Here is a 19,771-nt window from a genome sequence, read left to right as displayed (position 1 = left end):
GACAACACAATAAGTGTAACATGGCCGCATTGCTCATCTCCATCACAGACAGCCACAACTTCTTCCCCACTGTATCACCACCATAAAAGGGATCACTGCTTCCCAACAATCTTTTTCTAAAACAGTCGTGTTCTTCGTAGTTTAAAGTTTTAAAGAGCAAGGTGAGTGTTTCCATTTAAAATTCCCTTTTAAGAATCTTAATTTTCTTTTTTGTAGTGGAAGATTGATGTTCTCTGAGAAAAAATAGTTTGAATTCCATTTCATGCTGGTGCAACTTCTCCCTGCTCGTCGAAATGTCCATTCAGATTCAATTATCAGACTTCTCACATGATTATATTTTTCTTTTCAGTGTCTTATAGAATTATGTTGATTTCTTCTTTGAAAATATAGATAAACTCGAAGCGATGAACCAATTTGATCCTGAATGGAAGTTAGAAGAGGATGGCTTCCCACATAATCTGGGGTCAGTGTTTGTTTTCCTCAATGCTTCTCTATTGTTGCTATAAATTGCATAGGTTGAAGTAAACTTTGACATGCATTAACCATGAACTTCGCTTCTTATTTCTATTGCGGTGGCGTAGACAAAATACCGAGCTTGTAGAATTACTATGGCAAGATGGGCACTTGGTTATGCACAGCCATAACAATCGCAAAATCTCCATGAGTGGCAGTGAGTTTAAACCAATACAAGAGCATGAGGACTCCATGAACTTGATTCAAGACGAAGAGACTGTGTCATGGCTTCAAAATCCTGTGGAAAATTTGTCGGAAAAAGAATTCTGTCCGGAGTTCTTCTCCGAAATGGCAGATACCAACGCAGTATGCCCGGAAAAGATCAACACGGCAGCTAGAGATGGAAATGGCTTTGCATCATCTGCTCCTGAACATTCTGCCCAGCACGAGGGGAATATGCTGCCTCCTAAACCAGGTTATAAACAAGAGCCCCCCTGCAAAAATGGTAGTGGACTAAACTGTTTCCATTTTCCAGAGTTACTAAGACAAAAGTCGAGTGAGAAAGGATCCATTGGCCTGTCGACGGTAGGGAGTCAGATGTCTACAACTCCAATGACGGGAATTGGATCCAACACAGACGGAAGTAGTCAAATTCATGGACAGGGCGATCTTAGGAGTGTTGTTGTTGATACTGCAGAGGGGTCGAAGGATGTTGCTAGTAGTTGTTTTCAATCAGAAAGTGGGCAAAAACATTATCCTTCATCATCAGGAACATCTGGTTCTAGCTTTAAATGCCATACAGAAGTTCAGCATGCAAAGATCGATTGTAAAAAGAGGAAGAAAGGACTATATGTTGGTTATTTGGAAGATCAATGTAAGGTAAACCTTAACTAACTTAATTGTTCTTGTCTCACCCTCCATTGTAGTTACTTGCATGATTTCTGAGGAACCCAAGTTAAATTTTTAATCAGTCTTCAATCAAACGTTTGGCAGGATATAGAGGATTCATTTGATGCAAAGAAGCAACGCAGAAGCCGTGCTGCTGAAGTCCACAACCTATCTGAGAGAGTAAGGATTGAATCTTGATCGATGATGAACCACTGAAATGTATTAAAGTAGTCGTCTCTGTATATTTGTGATTTGCATGTACATTCCCCAGCCTTAGGTTTTGATTTCATGCAGAGAAGAAGGGATAGAATAAATGAGAAGATGAAGGCACTTCAAGAACTGATACCTCATAGCAATAAAGTATAATGTGCAAAATTAAAACTATATTCTAAAATACTTATGAATGTAAGATCTAATAGCTCTGTTCTTTGTCATTCACATTTCTCAGACAGACAAGGCATCAATGTTAGATGATGCAATTGAATACATGAAGTCTCTCAAACTACAAATGCAGGTCTGGCAATGAAGTGTCTTTTAATTTCATACTTGATGATTGTATCGAGTAATCTACTTCTTAATACGCGACAGAAGATGTGGATAGGAAGTGGCATGGCACAGATGATGTTTCCAGGTGCTCAACAATATATGGCTCATGCTTCAGTTCTTTCAATGCATCATCCATTTCAACTGCCAACTGTTCCAGTAGCTCATCATCAATCTGTAGGGTTACCTACTGCCACAAACCAATCAATCTTTTGCTATCCACCAGCCTCGCATGCAGTAAATATGGGAAGCCTGATACAAACTGGCCATCCTCAACAATTTCAGGCCTCGTATCACGGCTTTCATCACCTTCAACCTCATTCACAGGTCTGTATCTTAGTCCTCACACTGCTTGACCTTTATATCTTTTGTGATAGAAAACTGACATAATCAAATGCAGGAGATGAACATATGTGCTTTTGGATCCAACCTCGTGCAGCAAAGTCAGTTAGAGAATCAAAATCTCACTCAATGTGGCCCTGAACAAGGTCCTTGTGAGAAGAATACCAATTGCAGTAAATTTGGTAAGCATTCCACCAGCAGGGAAAAAAAATACTCTAAATTTTAATTAGGTATTGTCGATTAGTATGAAAATTTGCAAATGAAACAAAAACAAACAAAAAACTCATTGATCTGCCTCCTCTTCCTCATATCATCACATCAGATATTGACAGTATTTTTCTTTAATGTATCAGGTTGATGAACAACTTCATTTCTGGTGGTTAGGATGATAAACAGCTTTCTATTTAGATCAAAAACACTGCTAGAACATTGATGCAGTTAATTTTGCTGTTCAAAAATAAACTGCATCATCAGATTTTGACATCGGTGACAAATCAAATTCAGAAATAGAAAGAGATTTTGATACATTTCGTCTTCAGTTGCTTCCTGGTAGTAGTTATGCAATATGTTGAAGCAAGCATCTCTCATGTGTCCAACAAATGTGGAAATTGGATATATCTTTATGTTAAGCTACAAATCTGTTCTTGTTGCAATGTGATGAAACCATGAATGATTCTTTCTTCAACTCAAAATATCAACGCCGTTGTTTAGTTCATTGAGGAATGTCGAGACAATCTAAGTTTATTCATCAGTGAAATTCTACTTTCACAAGATGAAGTCATAAAAACTGCCATAACTTTCAACTTATAGTAAGCCAGAGGACTCCAAAGTTTAAATAATGGTTCTGCCTCATATCTTGTCTCCATTGACAGCTTACATATAGATTGAACAGTGCACACATTGACTTCGACTCCAAAAATGGTAGGGCCATGCGGTAAGCAGATAAGATCTCTGAGGATAAACAATAGGAGGAGGAGGACAAGAGACTGAGAAGTTCCCCATAAAGAATATAATCATAGTTGGAATTTCTTCACTAAATTCTCTCTGCAAAATAACATTATGTGATTCCCTTGTCTTTTATTGATGTTGGAACTACTTGGAAGAAGGCCACTGCTCATAGCTAATTGTTTAAAATTATTTGTTCTCCCATTGTGACTTTTAGTTCTCTATATCTTGATTTTCCATTAGATTATTTTTTACTTGGTCCTCCTTTGGGAAATCATAGAATATATAAAGTATATGAATTAAAAACACAGTTTGTGAGCTTTGGTCCTCGTATCATTTTGTTAATTGGAATCAGTATCTCCTTTGTCATTCTTAAACATTGCTTGTTCTTCAACAATTTTGACCAAATTTACAGCCATCTGATCTGAATCACGTGATTAAAAACTAGTGCTATAGATCATACATCTATCAAACTCAAAATCAAATCCATGGAAGAAACCACAGCTTCAAGGTTGACTCTACAAAGATTTGTCAAATGACTGAAAATATTCAGACCCAAGTGAATTGAAATAGTCAAACCACTATTTTTAAAATAATCATATAACCAGTTAAGGCAACTACTATAAAATTATCAAAAGAAGATCATATATATCCAAGTAAGAACATTCCAATAACCATCATACATCAATTCACAAAGCTTTGCTTTCTTTGAGGACATGGAGCTTTCAAGGCAAGCAATTCTCATGATACTGATGATAATTAAAGATTTTTTTTCAGAGAAAAAGAAGGGAAAAAAATTGAAAAGAGAAAAGATATAGGCCCAAAACAAGGAATTGATGCCAACACTTAAAGGTGTAAAATAAAGAAGAATGAAATGGAATCTTCAAGCATTCAAGGTCATGATCTGAATTTTCTATGGAAAGTTATGAAAGCAGAGGATCTGAACATCTACCAATAATCATTATTTACATTGACAAAATGATATCTTCAGTTTATGTGTTCCATTTCACTTTCAATCAACCTAAACTGAACATTATTTACCTCAAACCTCAATCAATATCAAAGGACCGCATCAAATTCAATTGATGCTTGTTCTTGAAAAAGAGTATTGTTTGACAAAGGTAAGGTTGTATGAACTAAATATTATTCTCATGAATGCAAATTTTTATACTGTATTTTAAAGTTTTAAGTGTGCATGGTTTTTTATTATATATGATTAAGTACACATTATGCTGTCACTATTAAGTACACATTCTTATTTCAGCCACTATGTTGCACAAGTAATTCAAATGAACATAATAGACTGTAGACACATATTGTATGAAGTACCGTTCCATGTAAGAGACATGATCACAGAGCATTAATGCAAGTGGTCACAAACTGATTACAAACACTATGGAAGTGGCCACAAAGTAAGTGGTACATGCATGCATTTTTAGTGACCACCATTTTCTTACCTTATTTCTCAAGAAAACTACACAACTATCTAGTTATATAGTTAATACAGTTACGGGACCTCAACCCTCATGATTTGTATCAGGACCAGCTATGCCTATATATGGGGATTTAAGTTATATATACCTAAGTAGCTAAGGATCTTTCAACTTTACTATACGAACTCTATTAACACGTGACATTACAGAAACTGAAGAGGAAAGCTTAATTTGATGCCATATATCAAACACAGCAGTTCCTGAATTTGGTTTCCCTGTACTTTTGGCAAGTGTGATCAAGAACATAATTGTGAGCTTTAGTTTAAGTTGATCTCTGTCTCTTTGCTTGCCATGAGTGCAGAGGAATTAATCCCTTCATCGCCTATTTAAGTGCACAAGTAATGCCCCATACCAAGCCTTTGCGTGGAAGAGCAGCCAAGTTTTTATTGATTGCAAAAGAACAATTAAATTGCATGCTCTTCCATCATGAGAGCAAGGACACAGCTTCTTGCTCATACAAGCAATTAAATTAAGGCATGAATGAAACAATTAAAGACACTTTTTTTTTTTTAAACTAGGAGAGGAATAAAGTGGTTGCCTCTCTTTTTTTTGTTTCTAAACACTCAACAAAAAAACTCGTTATATCCTAACTCAGGTGAATGATTGGGATAACAAGAATCGTGTAGAAGTATAAATTTTTGTTATTTATAAGGCTATTTTAATGGCGTGCTTCACAAAAGACGAGAAATGAGAACTAATTTTTAATTCCATCCATGTGTTTAATGTTCTTGTTATTTATAAGGTGGCTAACGTATAAGGTGTTGTCACAATGAGTTCTAGCGTTCGAATCTCAATAAAGCTGAGGTAAATACCTCCTTTATATGCTAGTCACTATTCTAAAGGCTAGTAGCCGTCCGTGATTTACCTTCTCCGTGTTGACCTTGGAACGGATTGGCAGAGACGTTGGGGTGAGCGTTATAAGGCAAAATGTAATGGTGAGTTTTATTGGAAAATACTAGTGTCCGATTTTAATAGATTTTTAAAAGAAATTTATATCATGGTGTCACAATAGGATATCTAAATTGTTATCAAGATATTCATGATTCAAACATCAGTTATAATGTATTTATAGGAATTTTTTTTTTTGAAATGATGACATAATTAAAGGAGGTTAGATTTGTGAGTTGATCAACGAGTGCTTAATTTATCCAGGTAACCAAAATTTTAGTGGGATCGAGATAATCATTATTATCAGTAAATCAGCATTATTGTCATGGGTGCACGCGGCACTTCGAGGTAAGGGCACGTCGCCTATCCTGGTTGGCGATCAGATCTTGTCTCCTCGTCTCCGGACACGTACCTCCCATCGACACATCTCTACCGTCCGATCTCCAATCGGCTCGCCTCACCGAGTCCGTCGGTGGCCGAACCATCCGCACGTGCACGAGACCATGCCGACTGCTCGCCGTGTCGCCCGCCACAGATCGACCTCCCACCTTCGCGCCACCTTCCGCGACGCACAACGACTGTTCGATTTGCATCGTACGGCCCGCACGGTGCCAGATCCGCCAGGCGGGGCTATCCGGCGGTGGATGGTGGCGCCTCTAACGTGCGCGCCCCTCTCTATTTAAGCGGCAAACGAACGCGGGTCTCCGCCATCCCCAATTCGAGCTGCTTGCGGCTGTGACTCTAATGGCATTCATCGACGCCGACAAGCTGAGCTATGAGATCTTTTCCTTCCTCGAGAGCAAGTTCCTCTTCGCCTCCTCCACCGCCGCATCACTGGAGAAGTCCGGTGGCTCTGGTGGAAGGATTCGCGTCCTGTCCATCGACGGCGGAGACCGCCCCTCCGACGTCCTCCTCGCAGCCGCCGCCCTCGATCGGCTCGAATCTTCCCTCCGCCGCCATACAGGCGAGCCATCCGCCCGAGTTGCCGACCTCTTCGACGTCGCTGCCGGATCGGGCGCCGGAGGCGTCCTCGCCGCCATGCTCTTCACGAGGGGCCACGACGGACTCCCTCTCTTCTCGGCCGCCGACGCGCTCCGCCTCCTCGTGTCCGAGAGCCGCCGCCGTCGCGGCCGCGGCTTCGCCTCCTCCCGCGGCGGCCTCTTCCGCGGGGTCTTCCGCCGGCCGGGCGGCTTCTTCCGCCGTGTGTTCGGGGACGCGACCCTGAGGGACGCCATCAAGCCGATACTGATCCCGTGCTACGACCTTGCGACGGGGGCGCCATTCCTCTTCTCGCGGACCGACGCCGTGGAGGCGGACGGGTTCGACTTCCGGATGTGGGAGGCGTGCGCCGCCACCTGCGCTGACTCTGCCCCAGTCGAGATGCAGTCCGTGGACGGACGGACGCGGGTGGCAGCGGTAGGCGGCGGAGTCGCTATGGCCAATCCTACCGCCGCCGCCATCACGCACGTTCTGCACAACAAGCAGGAGTTCCCTTTCGCCGAAGGAATGGCGGGCCTCCTCGTACTTTCTCTCGGCACCGCCCCTACTGAACCCTCCCCAATCGGAGCGGCAGAACTCCTCAGGATCGCCGCCGAGGGCGTCGCCGACATGGTACGGACAAGATCAAATCGTAGCCGTTAAATTCTCGAATACTTTAACCGATCGTTAACCGATCGTATAATTGGACGGGCAGGATTGACCTATAATCCAGGCAACCGAACCACGGTGGAATACCTGCGAATAACAAATAAATAACAAATTTAATTCAAAATAAAATATCTCGGATAATTAAAATACGTCAATATATTATTATCTTATCACGAAAAATAATTTTCTTAATCAATTAAGCAGGTGGATCAAGCTGTGGCCATGGCATTCGGACACTGCAGGGCGAATAATTACATTCGCATCCAGGTACATTTCGTACTTCCAATTTAGTCATTTCAAATTCCTCTAATTATGCCCTCGTAGTTAATCTTCTATCTAATCCAATTTCTTCTAGGCCAATAATTTAATGTCCGGAAATTGCACGCCGACTAACTTCATGCGAACGGCCGAAGACATTCTCTCACAGAGAAATGTGGAGTCATTGCTCTTCAGAGGAAAAAAGCTCTCCGAGCAGAGCAACGCCGACAAGCTCGACCGCTTCGGGATGGAGTTGATGATGGAAGAGGAGAGGAGGAAGAAGAGCCCGATCCCGGTTGTGGTGATCAAGCAAGCGATGACACCGCGGACATCGTCGGCGACCACCATCACCACAACCGTCGCCACCACTGCCACCACGATGTCACCGGTCCACTGAAAGAGTGTACTCTTGATGAATTAGCTAGTTCTTAGATGTGCATGCATGTTCCATGTTATTGCTATGGAACTTTTTTTTTTTTTTGAGTTTATTTGGAGAGAATTGACAAGCATGGGAGACGAAATCAAGTTTGGTGTTTGTCTAAATTATTAGCGTGGCCATTGTCTAATTAATGTTACTTCAATGAGCAATATATCATTTCACTACTCCTTTAATTACCTACGTGAAATCAAAAGCTATAGTTAAAGAACATAGTCAGCTGCCTCACATGTGGCCATGCCTCCCTTGAGATCTTAAACGCTCAATGAGTAAGTATTAAATTCACTGAACTCTCTACTAGTAGTTGAACTAGGTGCTTGAAAGATCAATTTTAGTTTCATAGTCTAACAAAGATTTTATACTTAAAAAATACCATCAGAAAAGAGTTTTTTCTTCACACTGTTTTTTCTTCACTCGGAGGAAGAAGCTTCTTCCAAGAAGCTACCTTTCGGTCGAATCTGATGATCTTAGATCCCACAGCTCATGACCTAAATCCAACAGGTAGGCCATGCAATCTTTCTCTCTCTGTTCATATTTATTTATTTATTTATTTATTTATTTATTTACGTGTTTATGTTTTAATAAATATATATAACTTGATACATTGATAATTAACCTTCAACTTGACCAACAGCAACAGCTCATTCATTTTGGCATCGCATTCACTGTCAGATTATAGAAACAGTTTTTAAAAGAAAATAAATATCAGATCTCTCGTGTATTTGGATGAGTACAAGTGAGTGTTCTGATACTGTAAGCTGTAATATTAATTTTTGCTAGCTGTATAAAATAATTCAAGCACATCTCTCGTGGGCGCTACATCTGATTGATTATTGAATAACTTAATTTTTTTTTCACCATACAATAAACATGGATTCTTCATAGTAATAACTGCTAGATTGAGTAATTAACTGCTATTTTTTTTAGGGTGAATAAGACAAGGATGCATTGCTGCTCATCACATGGATTAGTTTGGCTCAGACCTAGTAAATGATAATTAATTAACCTATAATTACTTACCTGATGCCATTGATGATACGTATATCTTGGAAGCTGGAACCCTTAATCAGTGATGTTAATTATGCTTAATCAAAAGTGGTTTAATTAATCTGAATAATCTATATAAAGAAAAATTCTGCAGGTTGCTGAAGAACTTTCTTGGTAACTGCAATCAACGCTATTATTTTTTTCTGAAACAAAATTCCAAGTGTGTGATCCCACGTGCAAGGACAAAACCGTAATTGTGCATAAGACTATAACAAGTTGAGACGAGTCGAGCCAAATTTTAGAGTGTTCAAATTTATTTGATAAAGTAATCAAGCCAAATTTAAAACGAATCAAATTTTTAAAATTATTGTTTAAGCTTGGTTTAGTTTATTTTTTATGAGCTTTAAGTTATTCGAAGTTTGACTTGAGTTTGATTTGTTTAGATGTTATTGGACTTTCAATTCAAGCTTAACTTGAACTTGGTTCGAATTTGATTAGTTTAAATGTTATTGAGCTCTCGATTTAAGCTTGTTTGATTATTTGAAATTTTTACTTATTTGATTGATTATTAAGTTTGATAATTTAAACTTATTTATTCATTTTATTTTTTTATTTAATATATTGATAAGAGTTTTATTAATGAACATTGATCCTGTTCGAACCAGAAATCAACAGACGTTGGGCACGTGGCGCTCCCTGGCTCGCTGATGTAGATCTCCGACTGGTGGCGCGATGCTCCGGCTAACCTGCACAGAAGTCGGGCCGGGAAGGGGGTTCCCGGCGACGACCCTCCGATGCTCAAGTCAGGTAAATTACAATGAACAAGGTGGCTCCCAAAGTCTCAGAGTACGTACCCCAGAATCCTCTGTCGATGAAACCTGAGGTTCTTTATATAGAGCTGTGAAAGGTTTGGGCACGCGTACCAAGGTGCATAAGTGTCCTCTGTCCTATCCTAGGTATGCGGCTGTCAGAAAGCTTACATGTCCTTTCCTAGGTACGCGGCTGTCAGAAAGTTTACCTGACCCATATCGCTACAGTCAAAGCATGCCCTCGATGGGACAGCAGAATCCCCTGTCACAAGATTTGGAGCATGGCACACACGTGAAACCTACAGGTTGTCAAAGAAAGAAATCCTCTGGCCTTTTCCTTTGCTCCAAACTTGTAGTCCGAGCGGACGGATACCTAAACATCCGACCGGACCTCCGCAGTGGTTTACTTGTGCTTTGTGGAGACTAACAAACAGGGGTGCTTTATGACTGCGGTCGGTCAAAAGGTCAGCTCGGTCCATGACCTTTTTAACTGAGCGTCGGAACCCCGATTTGACAGGGTGCCTCCCAACTATAAGTGCGAGCCGGCCGGACCCCTCCGGGTACTCGATTCCATCGGCCGGCCGGCAGTCCAATCGGACCGGCCGTCTACGGTCGTCCGTCCGGTCGGACCACACTCTCGTCTGAGTGGGCGGCTGTTCCGGTGACTTCCCCTTGGCGTTGACTTTGCAAGAAAAGGGGGGGGGGCCACTCTTACTACCGGATCAAACATGATTCGTGAATATTGTTCACGAACATTGTTCATGAATATTAATAAATTGAACGTATATATATTCATGTTTATTTGTTTGTTTAGTTTAATGAGCTATTCAAACCTATTTATTTAATTCATCTTGTATATATTAAATAATTATAAATTAATTTTACTAAATTGAATACTAAACTTATTCACAAAAGTTTAATTCATTTATAACCTAAAGTGTCTTCGGAGCATTTGAATAGCAAACAAAGAATAAGGGCGTCATTGGAGGGCCTAGCAAAGGGATGGGCTGGGCTTGTTGGAGTCTATCAATTTTAAGGCCCAGCCCATTTCAACAATTGGATTTACTATTTTATCAATCCGACCCTTGTATTGCTTATTTGGTTCCACAAAATATTTTTTAAATATTTTAATAATAAAAAAATAAGGATGTTGTCTTTATTTTTGCCCTTAAATTAATCATCAACATTTTAGAATTATTTAGAATAATTTTATCGAGGATTAGAGTTACTTTTGACCAAAACTATTATTATATTACTGCATCAATATGATAAAAAGATGAAAAATTATTTAAGAATTGTGTGTTTTGATTTCCAAAACCATAAATATTTTAAAGACAAGAAAAACTAACCCGAGATTTGCAAACCTATAATTAAAATAAGTGAAAAATAAGGGGGCCAACTAGAAGTTCTCCCGTTTTAATGTTATTAACCTTTCCGTATAAATTCACATCCCCATTTTTCCTTCCGTCGCCACGCTATCTGTCATTCTACCTCGACGCGGACAGAAACAGAAGACGAGAAAGGGAGAGAAATCTGCTCCCGGCTTCGTTTCCGTCAACGGATCCTGATCCATTTCTCCCACCAAAGGATACGAGGACACAGCTGCTTCGTTGATTGCTCCATCCGTCGTCGAGGCAAAGGTACCTCCATGATTCGTCTTCTTTGTCTTGATCATTCCCTTTTTAGGTATCTTCGATTTCGATGTTTAGGTACCTTTTCCTTTGCCCTGTTATTTGCCGCTGTTGCTTGTTTGGGTGTGATCCTTCCCGATTTGCTGTCAATCTGTGACTCAGGCAACCCTGCTACTCGAATAGCTTCTTTTATTCTTAATCGGATGTTTATATGTAGATATTTGCACTTTTTTTGTTCGAACTTTATTCTGTTAAAGATTGTATCTATGTGTCTAGCCGTTGATCGCAATGCCTCTTTTTCTACAGTTGGGGAAATATATCGACGATTAAACATTTGTTGTTTTTCTTGACCTTTTTCGTCCATTAGACATGGGCAATGTTATCTCGGTTCTTATCTGGCGTATTTTTTTATGAGTTTTTTTTTATTGTTAGTGTACAATCTTTTTTATTGATTGATTTCGTATTGTTATGCATCTCGAGAATCGTAGGATCAGCAGCCAATTGTCGTGATAGACACGATTCAGCTATGCAGAGCCAAATTGTTTGCTGCGGATGCAGGAGTGTCCTTCTTTACCCAAGGGGATCGATGGAGGTGCGTTGTGCGATATGCAGCACAGTCACCCGAGCTGCTCCAGGTACCCCATTTACGTTTGTTGATTTAAGTTATTTTCATATCATAGAAATCTGGTTGTGGCAAAAGAAAAAAAAAAGTTATGCTTCCAACCTGATACCATTACGACAAACATTTAGTTGCTTTTCTTTTCAGCCATGCGTTTCAACATCAAGTGGCAACAGTAATTAATAAACTATATTACTGTCTAACATACAAGTAGACATAGTTTTTGTCTAAAATAAATTGACTTATAAAATCTGTTGTGAACAACTATCAAGTAATGCTTATGTTTGGATGATTTTGTTTTGTTTCTATAGCCTCTCATGTACTATGCAGTTTAAATTTTCAATGTGAATAACCTATGAGTCACTTGTGTACATAGCAAACTAGTTAGTTTAATATAATTTACTTACACTAAAAATATAGGCACCCAAGGAAATTCAACTTTTTGGGTATACTATCCCTCCTCCCCCTCTATTCTCTTACCAACCTATGAGATGCAAGAGGATTTGATATCTGGGTTTGCATTTTTCTCCTATCATTTGATAGTTCAATACTTTTGGCCCCAATAGTTCTGGTCAACTGTCTTGTAACAACATCTCAACGGGTTCTTTGACAGAGTCATATCCATTCAATTTCCATGTTAATTTGGCTCTGTGATATTCAATTATTCATCAGAACACATTAATGGTGTTGATTACTGATAGTAGTGAATTGAGTTTCAAGTCATTTCACTGTCTCATAATGCCTTTCTAAGAGCTTTTAAATCTCATAAGGGTGAGAAACTGGGTTTATTTGCCTCCCCTTTTTATGGAAAGGACATCTGTTTTTGTTGCCAGTCAGGCATGAATATTAGGCTACTTCTTGCCTAGTCAACATTATACAGTTTAGAATTGACATGATGCCCTTGTGGGTGCAGAGGGCTATGCATTTCTGCTCTATAACCAACAATTATTGTCTCAGCGGTTTCATCTTTTTGTCTAACCAGGATTGCTTAGGGGGCGTTTGGTTTGTTTGTATTTTCGTTTTCATTTTCAGAAAACTGCATTTTTCCGTTTTTTGAAAAATGACTTTTCTGCAGTTTTTGTTTTCTTAGAAAACACTCTCTCGTTTTTTAGAAAACAACGTGGAAAATACAAACCAAACGCATTTTTCATTTTCTCAAAAACTGAAAATAGAAAATAACCTAGAAAATACAAACCAAACGCTCCCTTAGATACTTGTTATTGCATTATATGTTAAATTGAGGTACTACTGTTCCTCTTAACTTAAGCGGATAATTTTTCTTTTTATCGTTTTAGTTATATAGGCAAGCCTAATATGAACTTCACAGGAATGGATATGGCTCAATTGTTATGTTGTGGCTGTCGAACAATGTTAATGTATGCTCGTGGTGCAACAAGTGTAAGATGTTCCTGCTGTAACACAATCAATCACACTATATCAGGTATCTATTACTTTATTTGTAGTTGATTTTCCCTTCTTCTTGGTTAGTTAACTTTAACATCACTTTCTAGTGATTTACAACAATTATTTAAGATATGCACTATCTTCTTAAACGTGCATTGAGATAATAAAATTGCTTCTATGACAAATGCGGATACCGACAAAAAATAAAAAACAGTCCTCCATGACATCTTTTGTGAGGAGTGACTACATGTTTTTGTGAGACCTCCATAATTTTCCATTTATACAATGAAATGTTCAAGAGTTATAGAGTCACCTGTATCAGAGGTTGGTAACTTAATCATCCGTGATAATAATTGGAGAAAAGGAAGTCCATCTCTCACACAACCAAAATTGAGGAACTCTTTTCCTCAGCTCTTGTCCTCTGAATGTTATTTAAGAATGTCAGAAAATCGTTGGGATTTGGGAAGGAACCTCCCTTTTTAAGTCCAGTTCTTTAGACATTCAATTAGTATAGCTTTTCTTTAACATGATATTTCAACTGCTGCTAATTTTTTTAAGTCAATTTTTTACCCTCATGGACAGGGGATGGAATTTCTAATAATAAACAATGATTATATATAAAGCATCAGAGTTGATAGTTATAAGTTATACGAGTGTTTGTATAAATTGAATCCTGCTTGGAGTATTTAGCTATCAGGAATAATGAGGGAGTTTTATATGCATTTCATATAATACAACTATATTCCCTTAACATTGTAGTAGAGTGAGTCTTCTCGTAGATTTAATGTTTTTCCCATTGTTTCCAAAAAACGTCAACTCTATTCCAGTCAGATGAGTTGGATCGTGATCAGCTGGGGCACATGACTTTCTCATTGAAATTCATGACATGCTCAAAATCTACCTGGCTGAAAATAAACTTCATATTGAGAGAATACTATTTAATTGGCATGAAATTTGGTCAAATTTTGTTACAATCAGCTAATCAATATATTTCTTCCCTAGTGTAGAGAAATATAATGTTTAAATGTGGGAGTAAACATGTCTACTAGTTAATTCCACCCAGCATCGGCTTGTTGCCCTTCATTTGAATCCCATGCTACTATGCAATATCTGTACCTTGAAATGATGCAACACACAAGACAAAACAGCATCCAGAGATTAATGTGGAAGAGAGAGATATGAACATGAGATCCAAGAGCAGTGGAAAGTTGGTATCTGTGTTGATAAGAGAGAGGGAGCAACTTGATTTAAGGAAAAATTAATAATCAAGTCTAACTTATGAAGCACTGAGGTATATTATAAAACAATAAGCTGTGAACTATCATATAAAACACAATAATTAACAATAAATAAAGAAATATGAATATGAATGAAAATGAAAATGAAAATGAAAACTAATAATAAGCTGTATAAGTTGTTGGATAGAAAAAAAAGCATCCATAAATTCAAATATCCTTATTGTATAACTATTTTGTAAATCTGATACTAGATCTAATATCTTGTAATACTTAAATAATGATAATATTTTGAAAAAAAAGATGTTATCAGTATTGAGAATGACACCGTAACAATCAAAATAAACTATTTTAAATTGCTAATCAAATATTTAGGTATCTTAGTTCAAAATTATTAAATGTTTATACGGGAATAAGAAACAAATGTATAATATTAGCATTTCTAAAATATCATTTTGAAGGCCCATGCACTGTTATATGGAAAAAACATGCAACATATATTTAATATTATTATTTAGTAATTTTGTAATATCATAATTATGATTTATGAAGGTCCATTCACTTTAGTCGCCTCTCGACCTCTCCAGTCTTCTTGCAGCTTATGTTGTCAAGATGCTCTACCAAGCCAAGCACGTTATCTCCCAAGATGAGCTGTTTGTCATCCATGGTATGAGCTAGTTGATAGGGTCCCGTCCCTGGCACTGATTACCCAAATGATCTTGTGCTCTTCACAGAACCTGCGAGTTTATTTAATTAACAGATAAATTACATTTATAAATGACACTTGGACTGACAGCTTTCAAGCATCAATGCTAACTCATAAATTACACAATACTAATTTGGAGAATCAACTGACTACTAAGTGAAACCATATACGAAGCATCGGCATGCTCACTCATGATTCTTCAATCCTTACTACACACATTACTATGGTTGCTACAATTGATACTAGTATGTGAACCGTAGTGAGTAGAAATTTTGTTTTATGGTGACATTTTGATTGATTTTGAATCTGCTTTCCTATATCTTGTTAAATGCAGCAAATCAAGTTTCTCATGTGAACTGCGGCAATTGTCGTACAACACTGATGTACCCATATGGAGCGTCATCTGTCAAATGTGCAATTTGCCATTACATTACTAATGTTGGGGTATAATTTGAGTGTAACTTCTTTTTTTTTCCTTTCATCCTATTTCATCATCTTAGTTGATCTCACCTAGTAGGATAAGGCTTAGTTGTGGTTGCGTCCTATTTTCATTACCTTTTCTGACAATCATTGTGTTATTCAAGATGCCAAATATGAGAATTCCTGCCCCTGAAGCACCAAGGCCCAATGAGACTGCACCTATCCGGCCATCAACATCAGTTGTGTATTCGGCTTTCTAACTCTCTTAACTTTCACTATTTCATATAATTCTTTTATTTATTCATTTTATTGTGGTTTCCGTAGCATTCTTCTCGAGTTCCAAATACAACAGTTGTGGTTGAAAATCCCATGACAGTGGACGAAAGTGGAAAACTGGTAAGCCTTGATCTGTGTTCTCTACGAAGTTTAAAGACCATTAAAAAAATTTAGATGTATGCAGGTGAGCAATGTTGTTGTTGGAGTCACTACGGGGAAGAAATAAGATTGGGCTTGTTGTGTAGAACAATTATGTGTTTATACCTTTGTTGCGTAAAAAGAATGGAGTTTCGCCATCAAAGAACTCAGATTTTTTTTATTGATTGTGATGCATTGTTTGTAAAAATTTAACAGTCTACCCGTCTATAGTGTTCGATGACTTCGATCTCAATGGTGAATGTTCCTGGGTGGTGCGTAATGTGCATACCTAATTATTTACGGCAGGATGTAGAATTCTTGATAATTCCATGTGTATGCGTTGATGATGAGCCATTATTATCTTAAGATTGTTCTCTTAACTTCTTTTTTATGACAGCCGGTGGAACTTGATCAGGTTTCTCTAGCATCGGCGTTATCTGATTCATGTTTTTTTTTTCCTTATCCTCTCCTTTATCTTCATTGAACTGAATAGATCGAGTTCTCTTTTCATTGTCCATGATGAATGATATCACCGTGAAGATAAAATGAAAACAAAATATAGTTGATAAGAGAATTCAGATACGTGTCATTCCATGTCTGGCGCCACATGTTCTTCCTTGATCGTCGGCATCTTCCTTGCTCGACCTCATCTTCTTCACTCTCGAGTTCCATTGCCGCAAATCTCGACAGTTCTAGCTTGCGATAGAGTTGACTCAGTTCCTCTTTTGTTCTTTGATACTCGTATTTTTACTTGTGTTTTTTCTTGATGTCTTTTTTTTTTTTTTGGTAGATTGCAGCGTTCAAGAAAGAGGCTGAACATTTCGGAGCATTGTGATTTTGCCATTGATCATGGATGATGGACCACTATGTTATAATGGTTAAAACAAGAGCAATCTGGGAGTTTACGAGAGCTCGATTGATCGAAACGAAGCTGAATTGAGGTCTTTGTAAGGCCCCGGCGCTAGCCCTTCCACCATCCCATTCACTCTCGCCGTCAGTCGCTGTCGCTGCCTCTGAACAAAGTAAGCAATAACGGCCGCCGCCGCTCCAGCCAACACCATGCCGCCCACTGCCAGCAACGCCACCTTTACCACCACCCTCCCGCCGCCGCCGCCTCCTCCGCTCGTGGACCTGACCTTGAAGTACCCTTCCCTACTCTGGTCCGCCTCCATCAGACTTTGTATCGGGAAGTCCAACCAGTAGCAGTAGCCCGAAGCGTTGTTGTAGATCGCGCCCCAGCAACTGCAGTTCTGCTCGCAAGAACCCTCGCATTCCTCCAAAGACGCCACCTTTTCGCGTGCCGCCAGCTCTTTGTGCGCCAAGTCAACGCCTTTCCTCCTCAAGATCCCGAACTCGTTATTTGCGGCGTCGCAGAAGTCGCCGGAGGCAGCTGGGAGGCACCCTCCCTCCTCCTCCCTGGCGTCGTCGAGGCAGCGACATCCGCCGGAGTTGCCACAGAGCCCGTAGGCGCCGCAGGATGCAGGGATCTCGCAGCGGTCGGCGATGGCCTCGAGGTCCCTGACCCAGATCGTGCCGTTCCAGTAGTAAGCTCGGAGGTTGCCGTCGGATTCTAGGGTTAAGCGGCGGAGCCCACGGATTCCTCGATTGAAGCTGCTGAATGGGAGCACGTCGACAGGGGCGGAGTCCGTTTGATACATCCCCAAAAAACCCTCTCCCACCCGCGCGTAAATCGCTCCTCCGCCGGCGACAATCTCCGCCTTCGCTTCCATGGCCGCGTGCTTCCAATATATTACCGGCGGCACGCCTCCGGGAAACTCCATATAAAGGGCGACGTAACTCTCCGCCACCCTCATCGAGAAGCTCTGATCTAAAGACTTAACAACGGCGGCAGAGGTAAAGTTCTGACCTTGAACCAGCGTATCCGCTGGAAAATTGAAGCTTTCCCAGAGCACCACCACGGCGCCCCCCGCCGCCAGCTTCTGGACTTGAAGGTTGGACGAGTCGAGGAGCACGAGGCGCTCGCCGGCGTCGACCGCGGGAGTCGACCAGATAATCCCCCTTTCCGAATCCGACAAGACGAGGCTCCCGTTGAAGGATAAGGAAACATCGGCTCTCCAGCGGAGGGGTCGCGCCAGGGTGGCGCGCCAGAGAGCGGTAGAGGAGGGGAGGTGGAGGACGGCGAGGTCGAGCAAGGAGGAGCCGCCGTCTCCACCCCGAAGGAAGCCGAGGGAGAAGACGCCGGTGGGGTCGGCAAGCAGGGGCTGGAATTGGGAGTAGGAAGTGTCGTGGGCGACGGAGAAGCCTCTGTGAATCTCATGGCCGACGGAAGAAGCTGCAACGGTGGTGCTCAAGTAAACAAGAAGAAAGATTGGAGTCGAAAAAGGAACCACCTTTACCGCGGCCGCCATGGCAGAGACCTCCTTCACTGTAACTCTGCCTTTGCTGCGCAAAGGAAGCGTAGGTCACAAAACCAACTGGTTTCATCCATTAATTACTGGCAACAGCCGATTAATAATTATTGGATATGCAATCAAAGATGATCCTTTTAAATTTACTCCTCGAAACAAAAGAAAAGCTGATGCCTGATCAAAGAGACGAGCACTATGGAGAAATAAGAGCCGTTTTTTGTTTGTTTCTGCTGAACGTTTATTTATGAGTGCAATATTTTGACTTTTACGGCGTGCGGATGGATTTGACCTTATGCTTTCTCTCGAAGTTGACAAGTTAATGGGTGTATCTAAGTTAAAATTAGACCATTTTTCTCTCCGTTTTTTTTAAACAAATTCCTTTTTTAGAAAGAAATATTAGATTTATCTACGTTGACTTTCGAGTTTTTTTTGATATCTGCAGTTGGATGGCCGTTGATATTTGATGGTGGCTGCTGCGTTGACGACCGTGCAGAAGAGATAAAAGTATAAACTTAAAAAAAAAACATAGCGGTTAGGTTTACTTAGCCTTTATTTTATTGAGGCATTTTATGCTGTCCATATCAGATGCGCGTCCCGCGTGAGCATTTGAGGGTCCCAGCGTAACAGGTGGCAGTCAACCCTACCACGCAGGTCCCCTCAGACACATACGCATAATACCCTGCTCATCCTATAGACCTATACTAGTTGTTTCCTCATCAATAAATCTTAAAATCTAAATCCTAAATCTTATGAATAACATATCAAATAAATAAATAAGCATAACTATCTTCTCTTTACTTTAATTACATGAAAATATTGTTAATTTCTATAAATCTACATCAAAGTTATGTTAGCACCACCAAACAAACATTATCTATCTTAATACTAATTTTTACAAATTATTATTACTGTGGTGGTGATTTCTATAAATTAGTACTAAGATGGTGTTGACACCATCAAACTGGCACTATTCATTTTGGTACTGATTTATACATACCAATATTATCTTGGCATTAGTGTGGAGATAGAGGATATCGTCCTTTATTTCATGTAGAAATCATCATTCTATATTTGAATTTCTAGATCCACCACTGTATATGGGTGATAAATATATTAATTTATTTCTTATATAAATTAATAGTGTTAGTGGATAAAGAGAAAATTTTCAAAACATAATTTTTTTATATAACAATTAGACATAAATTTTACCACACGCTAGCCCTTTTGAATTTTTGGAGCACGAAAGGAGAGAAGATGAATTTTAATGGTACAATGCAATTTCAA

General features: G+C 39.6%; 4 protein-coding genes across 9 annotated transcripts; 3 read left to right on the top strand and 1 right to left on the bottom strand.

Annotated features, from left to right (window-relative positions):
- On the top strand, nt 1-2,924 carry LOC122015005 (transcription factor PIF4-like). Of its 5 annotated transcripts, none has more exons than XM_042571624.1 (10): nt 1-161; nt 391-463; nt 582-928; nt 989-1,332; nt 1,447-1,521; nt 1,636-1,701; nt 1,790-1,855; nt 1,930-2,211; nt 2,285-2,408; nt 2,580-2,924. In XM_042571624.1, the coding sequence occupies exons 2-10, from the start codon at nt 405-407 to the stop codon at nt 2,582-2,584; spliced, it is 1,368 nt and encodes a 455-aa protein (XP_042427558.1). In that variant the 5' UTR covers nt 1-161; nt 391-404; the 3' UTR covers nt 2,585-2,924. The 5 variants fall into 5 exon arrangements, with proteins under 5 accessions (XP_042427558.1, XP_042427578.1, XP_042427568.1 ...); XM_042571644.1 differs by having other exon boundaries at nt 582-1,332; nt 1,933-1,972; nt 2,066-2,211; XM_042571634.1 differs by having other exon boundaries at nt 582-1,332; nt 1,930-1,972; nt 2,066-2,211.
- Nucleotides 2,925-6,267: 3,343 nt separating this feature from the next.
- On the top strand, nt 6,268-8,060 carry LOC122014987 (patatin-like protein 3). Its single transcript, XM_042571573.1, has 3 exons — nt 6,268-7,163; nt 7,404-7,466; nt 7,555-8,060. Exons 1-3 carry the CDS (start codon nt 6,297-6,299, stop codon nt 7,852-7,854), a joined length of 1,230 nt encoding a protein of 409 aa, XP_042427507.1. The 5' UTR covers nt 6,268-6,296; the 3' UTR covers nt 7,855-8,060.
- A 3,089-nt stretch (nt 8,061-11,149) lies between these two features.
- Nucleotides 11,150-16,498, top strand: LOC122014995 (protein LOL2-like). Of its 2 annotated transcripts, none has more exons than XM_042571594.1 (7): nt 11,150-11,329; nt 11,809-11,955; nt 13,267-13,380; nt 15,619-15,728; nt 15,869-15,943; nt 16,029-16,100; nt 16,165-16,498. In XM_042571594.1, exons 2-7 carry the CDS (start codon nt 11,847-11,849, stop codon nt 16,204-16,206), a joined length of 522 nt encoding a protein of 173 aa, XP_042427528.1. In that variant the 5' UTR covers nt 11,150-11,329; nt 11,809-11,846; the 3' UTR covers nt 16,207-16,498. The 2 variants fall into 2 exon arrangements, with proteins under 2 accessions (XP_042427528.1, XP_042427520.1); XM_042571586.1 differs by having other exon boundaries at nt 11,190-11,329; nt 11,801-11,955.
- Nucleotides 16,499-17,020: 522 nt separating this feature from the next.
- On the bottom strand, nt 17,021-18,487 carry LOC122039045 (PAN domain-containing protein At5g03700-like). Its single transcript, XM_042599061.1, has one exon. The coding sequence runs from the start codon at nt 18,485-18,487 to the stop codon at nt 17,021-17,023; it is 1,467 nt and encodes a 488-aa protein (XP_042454995.1).
- Nucleotides 18,488-19,771: the final 1,284 nt, after the last annotated feature.

The sequence above is a fragment of the Zingiber officinale genome, chromosome 1A (genome assembly GCF_018446385.1).
Source record: "Zingiber officinale cultivar Zhangliang chromosome 1A, Zo_v1.1, whole genome shotgun sequence".
NCBI lineage: Eukaryota > Viridiplantae > Streptophyta > Magnoliopsida > Zingiberales > Zingiberaceae > Zingiber > Zingiber officinale.
This window is presented reverse-complemented; position numbering and strand designations above follow the sequence as displayed.